Below are 18,566 nucleotides of genomic sequence, written 5' to 3' on the forward strand. Positions count from 1 at the left end.
AAATTCAAGTAATATATTTTCAGATAACCGCTTCAAAAAATATATAATATATATTTTTAGTAACCTCTACTTGTCTTAAAGTGAAATAAGTATAAGCCTTATATATATATTTTGAGCTTCAAGCATTTCCTTATCTTAAAATGGGAACACTTTCCCATGTCTTAAAATTTTATAAAAATAATATTAATATAAAGTTAAAATCAAAGGAATTCCGGACCTGGACCAATATAACAACTACAAAGTACATCCATAAAAGTGCAACAAAGTTATGTTCAACCTTTGATTCAAAATGCTACCAGTACCACCTTAGACTATGCTCTCATTATTTTATCATAACAGAGAAAGACACTAAATTGACACCAGTCTCGTTAGCATATGCAATTGACCTGGACCAAAGCCTTGTTTGAGCATAAATAATTTTAGAATAGATTTGACATAAGGTGCAATGATAAAAACCAAATATGTTGAAATATGGAACATTCAATGTTGCAAACATGGATTGGAGTTATGCCAACATATAGCCAAACACATAACGTTTATCTGCAATCCCTTATACCCCATGCAAAACCTAGTTACAGAATACATCAATCATTACTAGTGAATAGATAAAAAATAAAAAAAATACTAACATAATGATTTTTACAAATGCAATCTTAGACAATTATATACCAATAAGCTCTCAAGCACCCACCCCCTCCCCCCCCCCCCCCCCCCCCCCCCCAAAAAAAAAAAAAAAAAAAACTATCAAAGACATGTTAGATGCACAAATCAAACAAAATCACGAAACTACATACAACTAAGTCGTATAAATATCCTTATCACGCGGTTAGTCTCTAAAGAACCGAAACTTTGTCATAAGAGGAAACTATATCTATGAAAGTACAATCATGAATTTAAACGATTGAGACAAGAAACAACACTATTAATAGTAATATAAAAACTTCAAACTTACACAACACCTATGCAATCCTTATGTACAGTTGAAGTTGCCGGAACGCGAAACGGCCTAGGCCTTTTCTCTTGGGGGATTCCTCCCATCCTAATTAAAATGGGGTTGTGATTTGTGTGAAAATTGCAAGAATTTAACAAAAACATCTAGGAAGTTCATTCTCTAAAAGTAACAAAAGGCTTCTCAATCAATCATCTTACCTTTACAAGTTATGTGCATTCGACAATCGATCAATCCATACTAAATCCATCATTTGAGCAAAAGCTTCACCTCTGGTGTATGAGAAACAACCTTATATTTGTTCTTAAGGGAAAAAGATCTCAGTAGTGAGTAACATAGACAGTGGTGCACGCCTAAACTTGGTCACCAAAAGTAACAATGAGATTAGAAGAGTAAATGCAAGTGCCCCCAGTAAGAAAATGGTGCAATTCTAACCTTAGCTTAGCAAAAACCCAATAAGTCAAAGCAAGTAATGAGATACTAGTTTTGATGCTATTTGATATTAAATATAGGTGTTTGAAACAAAAATAGAATGTAAAAAAGAAAAATTAATTAAACTAATAATAAAAGAGTAAAATGATAAACCTTTGTCTTTCTATGAATCATTTTAATTTTAATTTTCTTCTTCTATAGCCCATCAAGATTCATGTTGTTTTGTCTTCATTGAAAGATTCTTTAGGAAATTTGTCTTCTTTGACAGATCAAAATACATTTTTTTCTTTCAGTTTAATTCAAAATACACAAAAAATTATTTTATTTTTTAAATATAGAAGAGAGTTACACATATTTCTCATTTTTTTCAATGTGACTTCTTTCATTGTTTAGGATGCTTATCATTTTAATCCAACCTCTCTATATTATTTTAGTTGTACACTTGTACATATAAACACAAAAACTAACCTTCAATTAGAACTAAGGTAAAAGATCAATGAAACTATGAAAACAAAAAAAAAAGTTGAAGAAAGAGATTAAAGTTGAAGTAGCTGCCATGCTTAACCCAACCACAATAAAACCAAATAAAAATGTTCTCAAAAGATGGTGTACTCACATCGGACAAAATGCTTTAAAAATAAATAACAAAAAAATAAAAACAAAAGGCTCCTAAAAACATATCTATATTAAAAAATTAATCCCTTAAGTTAAATGTGCATGATTACACCTATATCAATACAATAAAGTAATGTTAGAAACAATAAAATTCATTAGATAAAAATAGAAATGAATGAAAAAAAAATAACAAATATAATAATACTGTTATTCAATTCCAATTTTATGAGATGAAAGATGAATAAAAAATGAGAGTTCTGCGTGATGAAATGTGGGAGTTGTTATTGAGAAAAAAGTTATATAATAATTTTTTTTATGAAAGAAAGAGAAAATAATTAAATTAAAAGGGAGAGAAAATTAAAAAGAAACTGTCATGTTTAACGGGAGGTGATATGTGGTTATGTGGGAGGTAATATGCACTTACGATGGAGGAAAAATAGAGTGCGATTATTTATCTATTGTTGGGATAATGAGTAATTAGTTTTGCTGGCGAAGTGGTTGGACTAAATTTTGGAGAAGATTAATAAATATTAAAAAATAATATACAAATTAATAATAGTAATAGGAAGAGGGAATATTTAAACTCTTGCACTCAATACGTGTGAGGCGTGTTAGAACCTAAAAAAAAGAGATAAAAACAACATAGATGAGAAAAAGAAACAAAAATAATATACAAATGAATAGTAGTAACAAGAAGAGAGAATATTCAGTAGTGTATTTTGTAAAAAAAAAAAATGCTCATTAGCAGACAGATCTACAAACTGATCAAAGGGGAATTGAGTTTTTTTTTTCCTTTTTTTTGATAATTATTTATTAAAAATATTTCATGTCATAAATTTTTATAATTAATTCGAATTTCAGAACATATTTGATTTTAAAATTCTAAAATAATTGTAATTACTGTTTTAATCAAAAAAATTAAAATATTTAAATTGAAAATAAGTATAACAATATTAGAGTTAGGATTAATTATTTTAAAAGATAAAATTCATAATTAAGTAACAAAAATTAGAATTTGAAATACACTAATTATCTATAATCATTATTTCGTGATATATTATTCAGGGGTTCATTAAATAAAGTAGTGTGAGAAGTTACGCGAATAAATTAAAATAAGTCGATTATTCCTAAAGTATGATTTGGATAAGTTGTTTATTACATCAAATTTATTTTTATTTTACATTTTTTTTTCTTTTTATCCTCAAGTAATAATATGAATTTATTTACGAAGATAATTATATATGGATGTAAGTATCTTTTAAACAAGAGAAAAAAAAGTTATCACAAGCCGTATCCATTTTATTTATTGTTATAAATATATTGAAGGATAATATAAGAATAAGAAATATATACATAGGAATAATTGTTTTGAGAGTAATTATTTTTATTACACGATGACGTTGCTCCTTTGAAATTGAATATTTGACCAACGGAGCAATAACATTAACGAGAGAGAGAGAGAGAGCAGAGGTTGGGTTTTCGTTGTTATTTCGAATGAGTGGGTCAGAGTCCGAGTCCGATTAGCAGCGCAGCAAAAACTCCACTATCCTCACCTCACGGGTTTGGCTCTCTCTTCCAAACCAAACCCTTTTTCTCTTCAAATCCTCAAAACTTTACTAGGGTTTGGGAATTGGGAACAAAACTCAACGTTACAACTCACTCCACTGGAAGGAATATATGACAAGCAATATTAGACATTGAGATTGAATTAGGGTTTTGATGTTCTTCGAGTGCCGAGTTTTGATGACTTATGAATGGAGATTTTCTCTGTCTTGTCGGAACCGTTTCTCGTTGCCCTCGCCGTGACCGCGCTCTGTTTCCTTTTCGCGCTATTCTCTCTCCTCCGATCCTCCTTCTCCCTTCCCCGGAGATTCACGCCGCCGAGGAAGCATCACTGCGATTGCACCTCCAATTCCGACGCCGCCGCCGTTCCCTACCTCAACGGCGGCCGCACTGAAATGCTCGAGCCCAGTCCTGTTCCGGCGCCGGCGGTTTTGACGGAGCGGCGAATGGGGTCGTCCATGATGGAGGAACTGGTTCCGGAGATTACGACGCACGCGCTCAGTTACTTGGATTATCCGAGTCTCTGTCGCCTCTCCATGACAAATTCGTTGATGCGAAAGGCTGCGAATGATGATAATGCTTGGAAGGCCCTTTATCACAAGGTATACAATATTACTATTACTCAATTCTAATTCTCGTGCTTCTTTTTATTGTTCAGTTGTTTGTTACCTTATGCTAAATAGACCCCCAAAATCGTGAATGAGTGACTGTTAGGATTTTCTAATTTTTTTTTTAGGTTTTTCTTTTGTGCGGTTTTTGTAGTGTAGGCATGAAGAAGGCTGCAGAGTTTCCACTGATTTGTTTTTTGTTGGTGTTGATTTCCTTTTTTGCCCTGATTGCATGTTTTGAATTTGCTATTCGAGAAAATGTGTGAATTGAATCATGTTAGGAGTTTTCTTTTAATGTTGTAAAATCTCAGTGACATTTGTTTCTTAGGTTTGTATGCAAAGCTTTAAGATAAAGCTAGAAGCGGCATTAGGGTTTGTGTAGTCACATCTGTTTGGATAATTGCTGATGGAAAAATTCTTGAAGTTTCATTTAAGTGCTTTTCCATCATTGTTATGTAATAGAAAATGCCATTAATGCCTGTTTGGAAGTATGAAGGCGTTACCTGTCTTGACAAAACCTTTGATGACATTGCAAAGTGGATTGGTCTGTTGCAATGTTGTTAAATATCGGCTATAATGGTGCTATAGCACTATTTGTGTTGTGGAATTCCTTGAATCAACATTTTATGTAAGCAAAAGTGTTGTTTACTATGGGTTGGTGTTGTGGTCATGGCACGGATCCTGTATCCTCTTATCATCTTTGGCGAGTCTCCAGTCAATTGAACCCTTTGACTTAATATTTTCCAATTTTTATGCATTTTCCATACAATTTAATTTTGAATAATTGATATATGTCATAATTTGAAACCGTTATGCAACTTTCACTATTTTCCTGTGACGCTAACCACTATATGATAATGATATAGTGGATTATGGACTTCCCCCATTTTCCGCAATAGACAATTGATAATGCTGGTCCGTTGGGACTTCAACTTGCCCTCCATTTAATCTGGAAAAAGAAATGCTGTTTCTTCTCTTCCTTTGTCCAATATTGAAGTGTAGGAGGAGTGGAATGATGAAATAATACAGGGGAAGTGATTATGTTGTAGGATAAAGGCATAAAGCAAATTGACATAAATATGTTCTAATTTGTCCTATTAAAACTGAGAATATGCATGATTACTTTCATTGAATTCTTTAGATGAATTCCATCATTCTCATTTTGTCCTATGTTTCTTCAGTTTTAACCTTTTTGAATTTCCATTTTTAGGACTTCACATTGGAGCAAGATAGTATCACACCCACTAATGGGTGGAAGGCTTACTATGCTGCAACAAGAGCAATTGTGAATATTAATACAGAATTCTTCAACATTGTTAGAGATAAGTCTCTTCAAGCAATGAGTCATTTTTGGCTGAATGCAGATTATGTCAAGTGCATTCATGCCTCAGGTTTCTTTTCCGGGTATGATTTTTTGTTACTTGAGTAAGTTGGTCTGCTTTTTTGTTATAAACTTGTCTATTTTACAAGAATATCTTTGTATTTTTGGACTTGCTGTTCATGTTGATTTTTTGCCGTGACATGTATGATATATGCTGTGTGATACTTGAAGAGATTGTTTATCAGGTCTGACATATATCAAATTTACAAAAGTTCTTGGATGCATTTTATTTGACTTGGGTCATTGAATTTCATTTTTGTTGATAATTTAAATCTGGGCCAGTGGTCTCATATTTAGAACAGAAATGAGAGGATTTATTATGTTGTTATACCTATGCAAAGTCTTACTCCTTAGCACTGATATTTCTGGGGATAAGAAAGGTCTTTTCATTTGGTTCCCTGTAGGAACCACCTCCCTTCCCGTTCTCGTTTCCTACTTTTCTGTTCTGTTAAGGTGGGGCGTGTTCCTTGTGCTGGAGAGATCTCATCTAGCTTGTGAGCAATATGGTAGTGCAAATTCCTATTAATGTTCTTTTAGCATGGATATTTTGACTGAATCCTCTAGTATACTACTAGTTTCAGGCCCATAATACTGGTTTTTGCATTACTGAGGTGTGGAGCTTGATACTCCAGAGATACAAGCACTTTGAACATATAATAGAATATTTTTGTTCTTGGAAAAAAAGTCCTGTTTATTCCATATATATATTTCTTTTCAAAATTCTTGCAAGCTTGTGAAATTATTTATCCTTTTTTTTTTTACCTTAATCCAATTTCTGCCGTACTAGTGAGCAATTATACATTCAGTAACACAATGATCCATGCTACAGGTACAATGCAGTTATGCAGGGTTGGCAACTTGTATTCAACTGGGAGCAAGGATTGAACTTTCAGGTTCGAGATGTATGTGCTCGCGTCTTGACAGACATGGCTTGGGTTACCATGAAAACATATGTTGACATGGATACAGGGCCATTCAATGTGACCAATATTTATGAGTTCCATAATGGACGGTGGTATATGGTTCATCATCACAGTTCTGTGGATGGGGATGTGGACCATCAGATTGTGCATGGATAATAGTGAGAGATGATGATACATTGTTTATGTCTGAAACTGGTTACAAAAGGTGGTTTTATTTGCAGAAGCAAGATGCTTGAAATTTTCGTGATTTCTTTGGAAGATCCTTTTACAGTTTCCATTTTAGTTTCATTTTTATACTGTATATAAGACAGGAAGTCGCTATGGTGCCAGAAAAAAGAGTTATAAGTACAGTAATTGGATTAAAGTAAATACAAAAAGATGGGCAGAAAGGGGTTACCTGTGAATGATGCGTTGGAACAAGACGTTCGCACTTCGCAGGCATTCCAATATTTAGAGAACAGCAAGGCTGAGCAATGACCGGGGCGGGAGGGAGCTAATGCACAAGTATTCTCCATTTTTGTCGTGCATCAATCCTTGTTAGTAGTAGTGTGCATCTTTTTCCTGTGAGTTTAATTTTGAATCGTATGCTAACAAAATCATGATTTTATTGTAAAGCATGATTATTAGAGATTCAAAATTTGGTAGTGTAAAGTGCCTGCTTTTACTTAAACCTCCAGCATATCTTGGATGTCAAAAGGTCAAAGTTTCAAAGTATAATTTGAGAATCTTCGGAAAATTTCCAAAATCAGATTGTGTGACATTATTCTTTGAAACAATATAATCAAGTAAAATCAGGGTCTAAGAAATATTGAATAGAGTTAATTTGTTATGTTATAAATTTTTTGGTAAGTTGTTAGAAGAATAGTTAATGGATAATTCGAATAATAATTGAATTAAATTATAATTATAATAAATCTTGAATATGTTTAGCAAGACTTTATAAAAATAAAAGATCTGCTGCCAAACTTGAATGATACTTCGAAGAGCCTTGTGAAGTAGAGCTGTCAAAATGGGCCAGCCCAGCTTATGCGGGCTGGTCCGCAGCGGGTTGAATTAAAAGTGGGTTAGTCCAGCTTGACCTATTTTTGTGTGGACTAACAAAATGTCAGTTCGGCCTGGTCCACCATGAGTTGGTGGGTTATACAAGCTGATCCACTTTTCTGCCTTTTTTTTTTGTAAAAAAAAAAATTATTCCAAACAACTTAAAATAAAATTCAATATAAAAATTAAACTAAATCAAATACAAACATTCAATCTTAAAGTGATTGAAGTCTTCAAAATAAACATTCAACATTAAGATAATTGAAATTTAAATGTCATAAAAAATAACAACTTCCTTTTTTCTCTCAACATCATCATTAATTTTATCTACAAAGACAAAAAAAAAACAATATTATTAATAAGTCAAATAAATAAAACAACACACATTATTATGATTATTTTAAGAACAATTATTGTTATGTTTTTACTCATTACTTCATATTGATTATGTGAGTGAGAAATTATATAAATGTAAAATTTACTCACGTTATTGTTATGATTATTTTAAGAATTATTATTGATTACATGCTATAAAACTATACTCATATCTTTGATGATTTCAAAGTTAAGTTAATTATTTTATATTTTACTCTTTTTATTTATTTAAATATTTATAAATATGAAATATATTATGATAAGTTACTTTAATAAATCATAATATTTGATATATTCTATTTTATGATGATAACCCCATAAAAAGATTGATCATCAATATGTTTAATTTTAAAAGATATTTATAATACTTACAAATTTCATTAATAATGAATTATTTATAATAAATTATAAAATAATAAAAAAATTATTTTATAAATATTTTATAATGCAAAATTTTAATGAATTTAAATTTAAATAATTATAAATTTATATTTACTATTTTCTTTTTAATTTATACACATAAAAAGCAAATCATGGAAATTTTCAATAGGCTTGAATACGTTTGAAGATAATACCTGCTTAATTAATAATAATAATAATAATAAAATAAAAATTTAATTTCCAAAATCAGATTGTGTGACATTATTCTTTGAAACAATATAATCAAGTAAAAGAAATATTGGAGAGAGTTAATTTGTTATGTTATAAATTTTTTAGTAAGGTGCTAGAAGAATAGTTAATGGATAATTCGAATAATAATTGAATTAAATTATAATTATAATAAATCTTGAATATGTTTAGCAAGACTTTATAAAATAGAAAATTTGCTGCTAAACTTAATGATACTTCGAAGAGCCTTGTGAAGTGTGAAGTGGCCACCTCGATATCACTTACGAGCCTCATATTCGATTTGGAGAGGTTAATAAAATTAAATTAGTGGCGCACGTTATCCGCTCCAGAGAGTGCGAGGCGAGAGAGAATGACAATATCTGTTTTCTTAGTTCCTTCGACGCCTCAGTTGTGTAACTACAGAATCTCATGGCCAATTCCCACTTACCCTTCTCTTTCTTCTTCTAAGTTAACTGTTTCACTGTGCTCTCCTTCCCCTCCAACATCTGTTATCGAAGAGGGTCCTTCTCCTTCACCAGAATTGACCAGGTATATGTTTTGTCTTGTCTCTTGCATGGAAAACAGCAACAACTAATTAGAGGTGTTTTTTCAGTGGTTGTAAGGCGTGTGGAAGAGAAGAAGTGGAGCAAGGATGCAATGGTGAAGGAAGGATTCAGGGTGGGATTGCTACAGTACCAGGCTTTGGGTGGTGGCCTATAAAGGCTTACAGGCCATGCCCTGCATTTGTGGCATCTGGTGGTAGGTATAGGCGCCAAGGACAAAGCATGGACGAGGTTGTCTCCGGAAGTGGTAAAACTAAAACACCCATTGCCACTGACTCCAACACAAGGTACACCTGCAACAACAGTACTATTCACTGTCTTGTATTTTCAATTCCTGGGGATTCAATTTTCACTTTTTGATGGCTATCGTTTTTTCCATTCTTTAACATAAACGTAGAGAGGCATGACACTTATATTGAGTAGAAGATGACTATCATTTAAGGACAAGGTGGTTCGGACATGTGTTAGATTGTATGGTCTTTAGCATTATGAAAAAAGGTAGAAGAAAACCAAGGATATTAGAGGAATTATTATAAGGGATCTCATGGTCAACATTGTCCTTGAAAATTTGGTTTTTGAACAAGTCCAATGGCATCCTCTGCTAACCTAATGGGATAACATATTATTGTTGTTGAGAAGAGTATCAACAGTTACAATCAAATTCTTTTCCCACTAGGTGGGGTTGATTAGGTGAATTCAAAAACACTACTATGTTTTATCCGAAACCAATTCTTCAGAGAGGCCATTTGATTGTAAATCCTTTTTCATGGTCTCACTCTAAATCTCTCATGGTCTCTACCTCTATTCTCTGATCAGTTATCATCGACCTGATCAATTCTTCTAACTGGGATTTCTATTGGACTTTCTCTCATGTATCCAAAGTCCAAACTCCAAACCATCATAGGTGTGATTTTAGTTGGTTATGATTTACATCACTTTGTATTTATGATAGATCATAGCTCCAAGTCACCACCTAACTGTATGGTTTAATTTCCAATTTTCACCTTCATGTCAGTGCTAGAATGCACCTTACTAAACTTTCCTTCCTTGTTGTACACCATTTTATTCCCATAACTTCAGTTTACATTTTGTTTCCTCTTCGGACTTTCCTACTAGAACTGTACTATTTGCAAAAAACATGCATTGAAGCACTAACTAGTGGCTCCTAGGTATGTTGAATAAGAATGTCCAAAACCAAGGTAAAAAAAAACAAGGTTGAGTTTCACCCTTTTGTGAACAGTATCTTCTCAAGGAATACAAGGAAGTTCTGATGTAGGTGTTTGATTATCGAACGCCTCAAGTATTGATTTGGCATGTCTGGTTGGGAACAGGTGTTAGTTGGGCAGAAGTTCTTTGTGATATTGTGAATGTATTAGACCTGCATGATACTTTGATTTCACTAAAACACACATAATCTGATTATGCATCTGTTTTCCACTTTATTTCTGGATTATTGTACATGCTTTGAAGTTTATACAGATAATTGAAAAGGTTGGGAACAAGTATTTGTCACGCAAGTGTCTTGCCTTGTTTCCTTTCTGTGCTCCTAGGAAAATTAGTATTCCAGGGGAAAACTTAGAGTATCTGAATTAGTTATAACCTAAATTATTGTTCAAACGTATGTATTGATCTTATAGAGTGAGCTGAGGTGGGTGATATTCTGTTTGAAAATCTGAGCTCTATAATTTGTCACGATTTTCTGATCATTCACGTACCTCTGTAGCTTCTAAATGGTGTTGTAAAATGGTGCCAAATTTTACAGTAACAAAAAGGAAAGTTCGAAGAAATCTAAGAGGTAAATGTTTGGGAGGAATATTACAGTCATCGCTCTATCGAGGTGACAAAAGCAAGAGCTTTAAGGAAGAGGAGGGGTAAAGAAAATGTTGATGTTGTGGTCTGCTACAAATGTTACAAATAATATTCTGTGAGGATTATGGAAATCTATGTAAGTCTTATACATGCATTAGGAAATAGGGTGATGCCATGTAATCATGTTCACTGGATTTCCTTGAATCTCTACCGCTTTTTTCATTCATCATCAGTTATCTATCATTATAGTTACTTTAGGTTTTTAGGTTTTTTTTATCGATAAATATTAATTCATTAGAATGTGAATTTTGTAAACAAACGAGATCGAATCTTGTGATCTTTTTTTTCTCCCTTAATTATTTAACTCATCTTATATCTTCTATAATTATTTTAGGCTATGTTTGAATAGGTAGAAAAGAATGGAATATAAAAAATTAATAATATTATATTCCATTGTTTGAATTGGTAAAATGAAGATGAAATGTAATGAAAACTATTTGCTTATTTAATCTTATTATATTATTTATGTTTATATTTTGTTTCCTTCAATATGAAAGGAATTGAAAAAAATGATAATTTTGTTTTATTTATTTTCATTTCATTCTATCTATTTACATCAGTCAAAACATAAACTTGGTGGTTGGCTTAGCTAGACTTGAGCCGCACAATGCTGTTTGTTAACTTATTTGGGAGAAATCCCGAGTGTTGCTTCCTGAGCAGTTGACCTGGCTGGGGTGGTGACCCTTAACCTTGGCTTGTAAATTTGTCTAAATTATGGGCATCTTTGGTGACTTGTCGGCCGGCTGGGCTTTAAAAGTTGCATCCCAAAAAGAATTGGGTCAAGGGAACTGCTATTCTCACCTCAAATTTGCTATTACAGCCCCACGCGTGATTTATTTTTTTTTTCTTTCTAAAATACCCTTTTCACAGACACTCATTTCATTGACAAAATAAACACCAGAATCATATTTTTTTGTGTAAGGGGGAGTGTAAAAAAAAAAATCAATAGAAACGAAATTTCATCGTGTATTTTATTAATAAAATCATATTTTCATTGAGTAATTTTTTAATAAATAAGATTTTGGGGATTATGATTAAAAACTAAATATTATTTTCTTGTTAACTATTATTTTCTCATTATATTCCTCACAATTAATTAATTTAGATAATGCCAAATTTGTGAATCAATTGATGAGACTTTTCATATTAGTTAATAGTTTCAAAGTTTGAGTCCTTTGAAAGAGAATACTTATAATTTGTTAAAAAAACAATAATTACAAATAACTTTGATACAAAAAATTTTCCCCCACCAGATTTTTTTTAGTTGTTAATGTATAATGTATATAAAAAAAATTGTCCACATAATAATTATATATTATCCCATTGAATTTTTTAACCCATAGTCTAAACAAACATAAGATATTTAATACAAAAATTCCATGCTTAAGTCCAATCACATTTGTTCAATTCTCATTATTATTGCAATAACACAAAAATATACTATACAGAACATACCATTTTATGTAACATCTAAAAAACAATTCAATAATTATTTAGATAAAGATTAATTAAATAATATATCTTTTAGTAAGAGAAAAGATAGATTAAATTGTTTTAATATATTAGATTGTTACATTTTTGAAAACATATTAATATAATAATATATTAAATTGGATAAAAATAATAAAAATAAGAGATAAAAAATTGGTTAAACAAATCTTAAAAGATATAATTTCAAATTTCGTATAACACTTATATAAAAATACACAATTATTTTCCTTATCATACAAATAAATTGTCTCTTTTAGCATTAGTCTGTTCCTTAAGGATTGAGAAAAAAAAATAGAAAAATTTGATTGATGCAAAGATTAAAAAAATTCAAATTAATTGATAATGAAAAAGTCATTAAAAAATTTCAAAAAATAAAAATACATAAAAACAATTATAATTTATTGAAAATTAAATAATTTAAATTTCTTTTATCATGATATTATTTTGTATTATTTTTTATCAGGAAAAAAATTTAGATCCGCCCAGTGACATTCCCGTTTCCGGCTCTCTCCGAAATTTCTTAGATTGCTTCTGTGTCAGAGAAATCAGTGCAACAAAAATGGACGACACCGAAACCAAAGGAAGAATCGAAGAAACTGTGCGTAGGATTTTGCAAGAATCGGACATGGACGAGGTTACTGAGTCTAAGATTCGAAAACAGGCCTCCGAACACCTTGGCCTCGACCTGTCTCAGCCTTATTTCAAAGCCTTTGTCAAACAGGTCGTGAAGGCTTTTCTCCAAGAAGAAGAACAACGACAGAAACAACAACAACAAGATGAAGATGAAGAAGAAGAACTAGGAGGAGGTTCCAAGGGCAAGGAGTACGATGATGAAGGCGATCTCATCATCTGCAGGGTCTGTTTTTTCTTTCTTTTCCCTGAACCCCTTTTGGTCATTTGCAGGTGGCAATGGGGAAAAATGATTTTTTTTTTTGTGGTGGTTTCAGCTTTCAGATAAGAGAAGGGTGACGATTCAGGATTTCAGAGGGAAAACATTGGTCTCCATTCGGGAGTATTATAAAAAGGATGGCAAGGAACTTCCTACTTCCAAAGGTTACATACTGTTATTTCTTTCCTTTAAGCTTTTTTTTTTTTTTTCGATTATGCTGATTCTTTCTGCAAAGGAATTGTGGGGGGTCTGAAAGTTTTTGATTTTTCGAAATAGGGGTTGGTTGTGGTTTTGCTTCAAGTTTTTTAACCATATGTACTGAACCTTGTCATTAACTTTAACCTAATTAGCAGAGAGGAGAACAAAAAAACGTTCCTTTATGATGTTCTGTGGTTTCTGAACACATCTTTCCCTAATGGTTAAGGTGTTGGAGTTCAACACATTTTAGATATCTCTCGGCATTTTTTGGGACTTTGTGATATGTATGTTGACTTCGTGCTGTGTAATGATTCATGCATGCCTTCTGAATGCAGTGCATTCGAAATCAAAGTCATTAACCATGACTATAGCCTTTTATAATAAATAGCTGCATTTCTGTTTGAAATTGTCTTCAGTTTCAGCTCAATTTTAGCATTTCACATTACATGACAGTCTAGTTGGGCACATAAAAAAAAGTTTGGGGACTTAGTTATAGATTAAGATTAGCTTTTGAAACAGTAGCAGTGTAGGAAAACATTTGGACCAAAATGGGTTGGGGACTGGGGTTCTTCCCTCAGTCTCAGCATTACTTCATTATGTTAACTGGACTGGTCTATATTTATTCCTTACACAGACCATTAAAATGTCTTGAATTGAAACTACCTGTCTTCAATTTAAGTTTGGTTGCATTTTTCATTGGACTACACCTATCCACTCTATGTTGCCAATTTGACTAGATAGAAGCCCTCAGTGTTGCAGTTGGCATGCCAAAATCATCCAATTAAGAAACTCCTCTGTAGCTTAGCATGAAAGTGCTTATGCATATTTGAGCCTATCCAGTGTTGCATTCCTGTTTAATGTGAAACCCTACCCTTATTGAGTAGCGAGATTAGTACTGTTCTGCATTTGATTTTTTTAACTTGATGCTTGGTGGTTGTAATGCCCATGTGTAGATTGATAAACGGAACCTTTTACTAACAATCATATCAGCTTTTATACTATATAGAAAAAGCAAAATTCTGTATCTGCATTAAGTATATGTGTTGTCTGTTACTGAAAAAGTTTTTCTTCTCTTATCTAACCTAGAACTATGAAAAGAAAATAAGATTTGTTGCTACTGCTTCAGAAAAGTGGTGCTGATGGTAGCAATTTGGCCTTCTATATATAGATATATATATATAATTTTCGTTTCCTTATACGACTCATGATGCTGGTCAATAATTGAAGGTTGTTTTCGAATTCTGACTTTGTGTTTCAGGAATAAGTTTGACAGAAGAGCAGTGGTCAGCCTTTAAGAAAAATGTGCCTGCCATAGAAAAAGCCATTAAGAAAATGGAGTCAAGTTGACACATGGCTTTGCTTGTTTCTTTTTGTTGAATATATCCTGCACCGCACCATGGTGCCTCTTTGATATTGGACCATTTTGTTAAAGGACTTGGAGTCACTGTTTAAGTGTTTTGCAACCTGAGTGCCTAAAGCCATTTCAGGAAGACTAAACTGAATGCCAGTAACTTTAAAAACTCAATACATTTAATTCTGTTATTTCCTTGAATGCCCTTTTAACTCAGTTTCTTACGTGCATGTTTTTGGATTACCCTTGCCATCCTTCCAAAATTACTTTCAACCCAAAAGTAACAAAAAGCATGCTTCTCCTAAGTCCTAACGTGTTTTTCAACCTTATCTAAAGTATCAAAAAGCATGCTTCTCCTAACGTACTTTAAATACCTACAAATGGTAATTCAAACATAGCTTAAGTTGTCATAGCATTTCCTGTTAGTAGTTTGCGATGGTTTTGGGTTCAATTTGGTAACGTGCTGCAAAAGCATTGGATTATGGTGCAAACTGCGGCTAATCATGACCACATTGTGTCCCAACGGATAAAATTATTAGGTAGATTGTCTGTGGTCAAATAGAGACAAAGAAAGCGAAACTATAATCCTTACCATTTATTTTATTTTTCAAACTAAACAAAGTTAATAGAAAAAAAAAATTGAGCCGTGGGATTATGAATGTAAGGTCACTTATATGAATTTGAATGCAGAGAATTCGATGCTTAAGCGGAACTTGCTAAGTGTTTATATTGGATCTGGTTTTTTGGGAAGCTGTGTGATAGTGACGTGTTGTGATTTTATGCTGAGTAGATTTTGAAAAATTAGAATGTGTTAGAAACGATGCTAAAGCCCAGGAGGCCCGAGGTCATTTCCATTCTTTACTAGAATCAAAGTTATTTTAGACGACTTTGATTTTTGAAATATCAAAACTCAAAAACATAACAATTTGTGTTTTTTAGTTTCTGAAATTTTAAAAAGACTAATGTTGATGTACTGGTGTTGTAATTTTACAACTGTTATCTAATTACAAATCATTATTTAAATTATTTTAAGATAATTATTTTAAAAGTCAATAAACTTATCATAAATGGTGAATTGTAATTAGACGATTGTGTAAAAAAAATTATACAATCGTATAATCATTTTTTCTTAAGTTGAAAATATTTTTTTAGAAGTTTAGCGTCTATTCCCTGACGATGTAAAATAATTTTACATCTTCATTAAATTATAGATCATTGTTTGAATTACTTTAATATAATTATTTTAAAAGTTAATAAATTTATCATACATGATGAATTGTGATTATTGGATGACTGTATTAAACTTTTTACACGGCTGGTGCATAATTTTTTTTTCTCTTTTTTTTTAGTTTTTAAATTTTGATAAATATAATTGATTATTGATGATAATAATGATGATAATAATTTATTAACATATAATAGAATACTAGAATGAACAATCAATTATACATGTAATTACAACATAAATGAATAATAGAATAAAAATATTCATTATTATTAGTTACATTAGTATTATTCTTAATGAAATATATTTTTTATCATGTCATTCCTCTGTTTCAATGTTTATCTTCTCTTAATCTCTTCTAAGGCATGATTTCCACTACTATCTACCTAACCTTTTTGCAGCCACTTACACAAAGTCATTGACCATTTACAAAAGCATAGAATGTTTCTTCCCTTGATAAAGCACTGATTTTCACGCAGAACAACTAGTTCTGTTGGTGTTGACATGGGTGCTGGTGACTACTACAAAAAACTGAAGGTGAGGCATGATGCCACGGATGAAGAGTTGAAGAAGGCTTATAAAAAGTTGGCCATGAAATGGCCCAGATGAGAACCATGATCAAGACCCTCTTAGGAAGGAAGAGTTTGAGGCCAAGTTGAAGCAGGTTTCTGAGGCCTATGATGTGCTCAGTGACCCTAAGAAGCGCCAGTTGTATGACTTTTACGGTGATCACTATCCCATTGAGTCTAATAGCTTCAGCAAAGAAAATGGCGATGGGAATATGAGGCTTGCAGTGGTGAGTGAATGCAGCTTGATTTGTATCCTTGAAGACCTTTACAAGGGTTGCAAAAAGAAGTATAAGGTCAAGGACTGTTTCTGATAAATTCGGGCACTTATCTAATTCATGCCCTTCTTTGCTTCATTGCATGCATTAGGTATACTGTTGCCGTTTTTTAATCAGAATTGAAGTTTCATAACAGTGATTTATGTTGACATTTTGATTGAAAAATAGCACTAAAAACACCTAAGTTTTGTCCATAACAGAATTGAAAGGGCCGATGTAAATTCATGATACATACAACTACTGTCATTAATTAACATCGCGAGTTTGTATTGGCTACAAGGCCTTTGAATTGAAACATTGAACCTTTTTTTTTTATAGAGAAAATTGAAACATTGAACCTAAAACCACTTTTGTGTAACCTTAACTGTTATCAAATGGTTTTTTTTTTGCTGCCAAGTGCTAATATGCAATTGTATTAAAGAAAATTATGATGCTTTCTTTTTCTTTTTTATTGTTGTACGATAAATCTTGGTTTTTTTTTTTTTTTTTTTGCAAAGCACGATAAATCTTGGATAGTTTACATGGTACCGTGCCTTGGCTGTCTGTCCTTTTGTTTGGTTGTCATTATTATTATTGGTGTTTTTATCATTATTATGTTTGGATTCTATACTCGATGTTGTTTTCGTAGGTTTTTTTTCTTTGGCGTTACATTTATTTGGCTTGATCATGCACGTTTGACGTTTGTGAAGTCACACATACCTAAACATTTATCTGTATGCTGTGCCCACAAGGAAGGTGAAATTTAATTGTTTTGGGGATTTGCGTTTGCCCCCTTGGCCGTTAATGTTATGTGCTATGTAAAATGTGTTTCATTGTGTTAATATCAGGCTTGTGTTATGTAAACTATATTTCTTTGGTTTATTTAAATATAAGGCTTATTTCCTGTTGAACTTGGCTATTTGGATCGAATTTCTTTCAACATAAAAAAGTTGGAGCATATATATTTTTCATTTTTGCCTCCTCATTTCAATTCCACTAAGAGCCCTCTATTTTTTGTTTTGTTTTGGCAGAGTGTTAAAGTCTGCAAGAAGAAATCTTGAAGATAGACATAAAACCTGGTTGGAGAAAGGGCACAAAAATCACTTTTCCTGGGAAATGCAACAAAGAACAATGGTATGCTCCAGCTGATCTAATTTTTTATGTTGGATGAGAGGCCTCATGCTATTTTCAAGAGGGAAAGAAATGATCTTGTAGTGATCCAGAAGATATTACTTGTAGATGCTCTCAAAGGAAAGACTCTCAACTTGACTACCTTGGATGGAAGAGATCTCACAATCCAAGTCACAGATATTGTAAAATCAGGCTATGAGCTGGTGGTCCCAAATGAGGGTGCATGCCCATCCCAAAGAAACCTGGCAAGAAAGGAAATCTCAGAATCAAGTTTGATGTTATGTTTCCATCAAGGATGACCACACAGCAGAAGTGGGATCTAAGAAGGATTCTCAGTGGTGCTGATTACTAAACAAATAGGACTAGTGTCATACCCAACGATGCATGGCCATTTTACTTGTGGGGCTGAATAATAGGAAATGGATCTAATTGCATGATAGTGTATTTACATATCATATTTGAATCGGTGGATGCACAATTCAACCACAACTATGCCTTTTACAAAGATGAAAGCTCAGACTTTTCACTCC

General features: G+C 32.4%; 3 protein-coding genes and 1 pseudogene across 4 annotated transcripts; all 4 read left to right on the top strand.

The window, feature by feature from the left end:
• The first annotated feature begins 3,432 nt into the window (after nt 1-3,432).
• LOC114421086 (F-box protein SKIP8-like) lies at nt 3,433-7,216 on the top strand. Its single transcript, XM_028386880.1, has 3 exons — nt 3,433-4,161; nt 5,378-5,571; nt 6,378-7,216. Exons 1-3 carry the CDS (start codon nt 3,751-3,753, stop codon nt 6,625-6,627), a joined length of 855 nt encoding a protein of 284 aa, XP_028242681.1. The 5' UTR covers nt 3,433-3,750; the 3' UTR covers nt 6,628-7,216.
• Nucleotides 7,217-8,785: 1,569 nt separating this feature from the next.
• Nucleotides 8,786-11,250, top strand: LOC114422617. 2 transcript variants are annotated; one of them, XM_028389068.1, is made up of 3 exons: nt 8,786-9,045; nt 9,110-9,346; nt 10,783-11,250. In XM_028389068.1, exons 1-3 carry the CDS (start codon nt 8,867-8,869, stop codon nt 10,787-10,789), a joined length of 423 nt encoding a protein of 140 aa, XP_028244869.1. In that variant the 5' UTR covers nt 8,786-8,866; the 3' UTR covers nt 10,790-11,250. The 2 variants fall into 2 exon arrangements, with proteins under 2 accessions (XP_028244869.1, XP_028244868.1); XM_028389067.1 differs by having other exon boundaries at nt 10,822-11,250.
• Nucleotides 11,251-12,883: 1,633 nt separating this feature from the next.
• Nucleotides 12,884-15,064, top strand: LOC114422092 (RNA polymerase II transcriptional coactivator KELP-like). The gene is made up of 3 exons (XM_028388293.1): nt 12,884-13,275; nt 13,367-13,472; nt 14,765-15,064. Exons 1-3 carry the CDS (start codon nt 12,979-12,981, stop codon nt 14,851-14,853), a joined length of 492 nt encoding a protein of 163 aa, XP_028244094.1. The 5' UTR covers nt 12,884-12,978; the 3' UTR covers nt 14,854-15,064.
• Nucleotides 15,065-16,258: 1,194 nt separating this feature from the next.
• On the top strand, nt 16,259-18,562 carry LOC114423548 (annotated as a pseudogene).
• The last annotated feature ends 4 nt before the right edge of the window (nt 18,563-18,566 follow it).

This window comes from Glycine soja, chromosome 8 (genome assembly GCF_004193775.1).
Source record: "Glycine soja cultivar W05 chromosome 8, ASM419377v2, whole genome shotgun sequence".
NCBI classification, from domain to species: Eukaryota; Viridiplantae; Streptophyta; class Magnoliopsida; order Fabales; family Fabaceae; genus Glycine; species Glycine soja.

Excerpts from the sequence above, each read along its gene's own strand:
- LOC114421086 (XM_028386880.1), top strand. The coding sequence starts at position 3,751 with ATGGAGATTTTCTCTGTCTTGTCGGAACCGTTTCTCGTTGCCCTCGCC. Across the intron at positions 4,162-5,377 it reads GGAAGGCCCTTTATCACAAG|GACTTCACATTGGAGCAAGA; the intron begins GTATACAATATT and ends TTCCATTTTTAG. Across the intron at positions 5,572-6,377 it reads GCCTCAGGTTTCTTTTCCGG|GTACAATGCAGTTATGCAGG; the intron begins GTATGATTTTTT and ends TCCATGCTACAG.
- LOC114422617 (XM_028389067.1), top strand. The coding sequence starts at position 8,867 with ATGACAATATCTGTTTTCTTAGTTCCTTCGACGCCTCAGTTGTGTAAC. Across the intron at positions 9,046-9,109 it reads CCTTCACCAGAATTGACCAG|TGGTTGTAAGGCGTGTGGAA; the intron begins GTATATGTTTTG and ends GTGTTTTTTCAG. Across the intron at positions 9,347-10,821 it reads GCCACTGACTCCAACACAAG|TAACAAAAAGGAAAGTTCGA; the intron begins GTACACCTGCAA and ends CAAATTTTACAG.
- LOC114422092 (XM_028388293.1), top strand. The coding sequence starts at position 12,979 with ATGGACGACACCGAAACCAAAGGAAGAATCGAAGAAACTGTGCGTAGG. Across the intron at positions 13,276-13,366 it reads GCGATCTCATCATCTGCAGG|CTTTCAGATAAGAGAAGGGT; the intron begins GTCTGTTTTTTC and ends TGGTGGTTTCAG. Across the intron at positions 13,473-14,764 it reads GGAACTTCCTACTTCCAAAG|GAATAAGTTTGACAGAAGAG; the intron begins GTTACATACTGT and ends TTTGTGTTTCAG.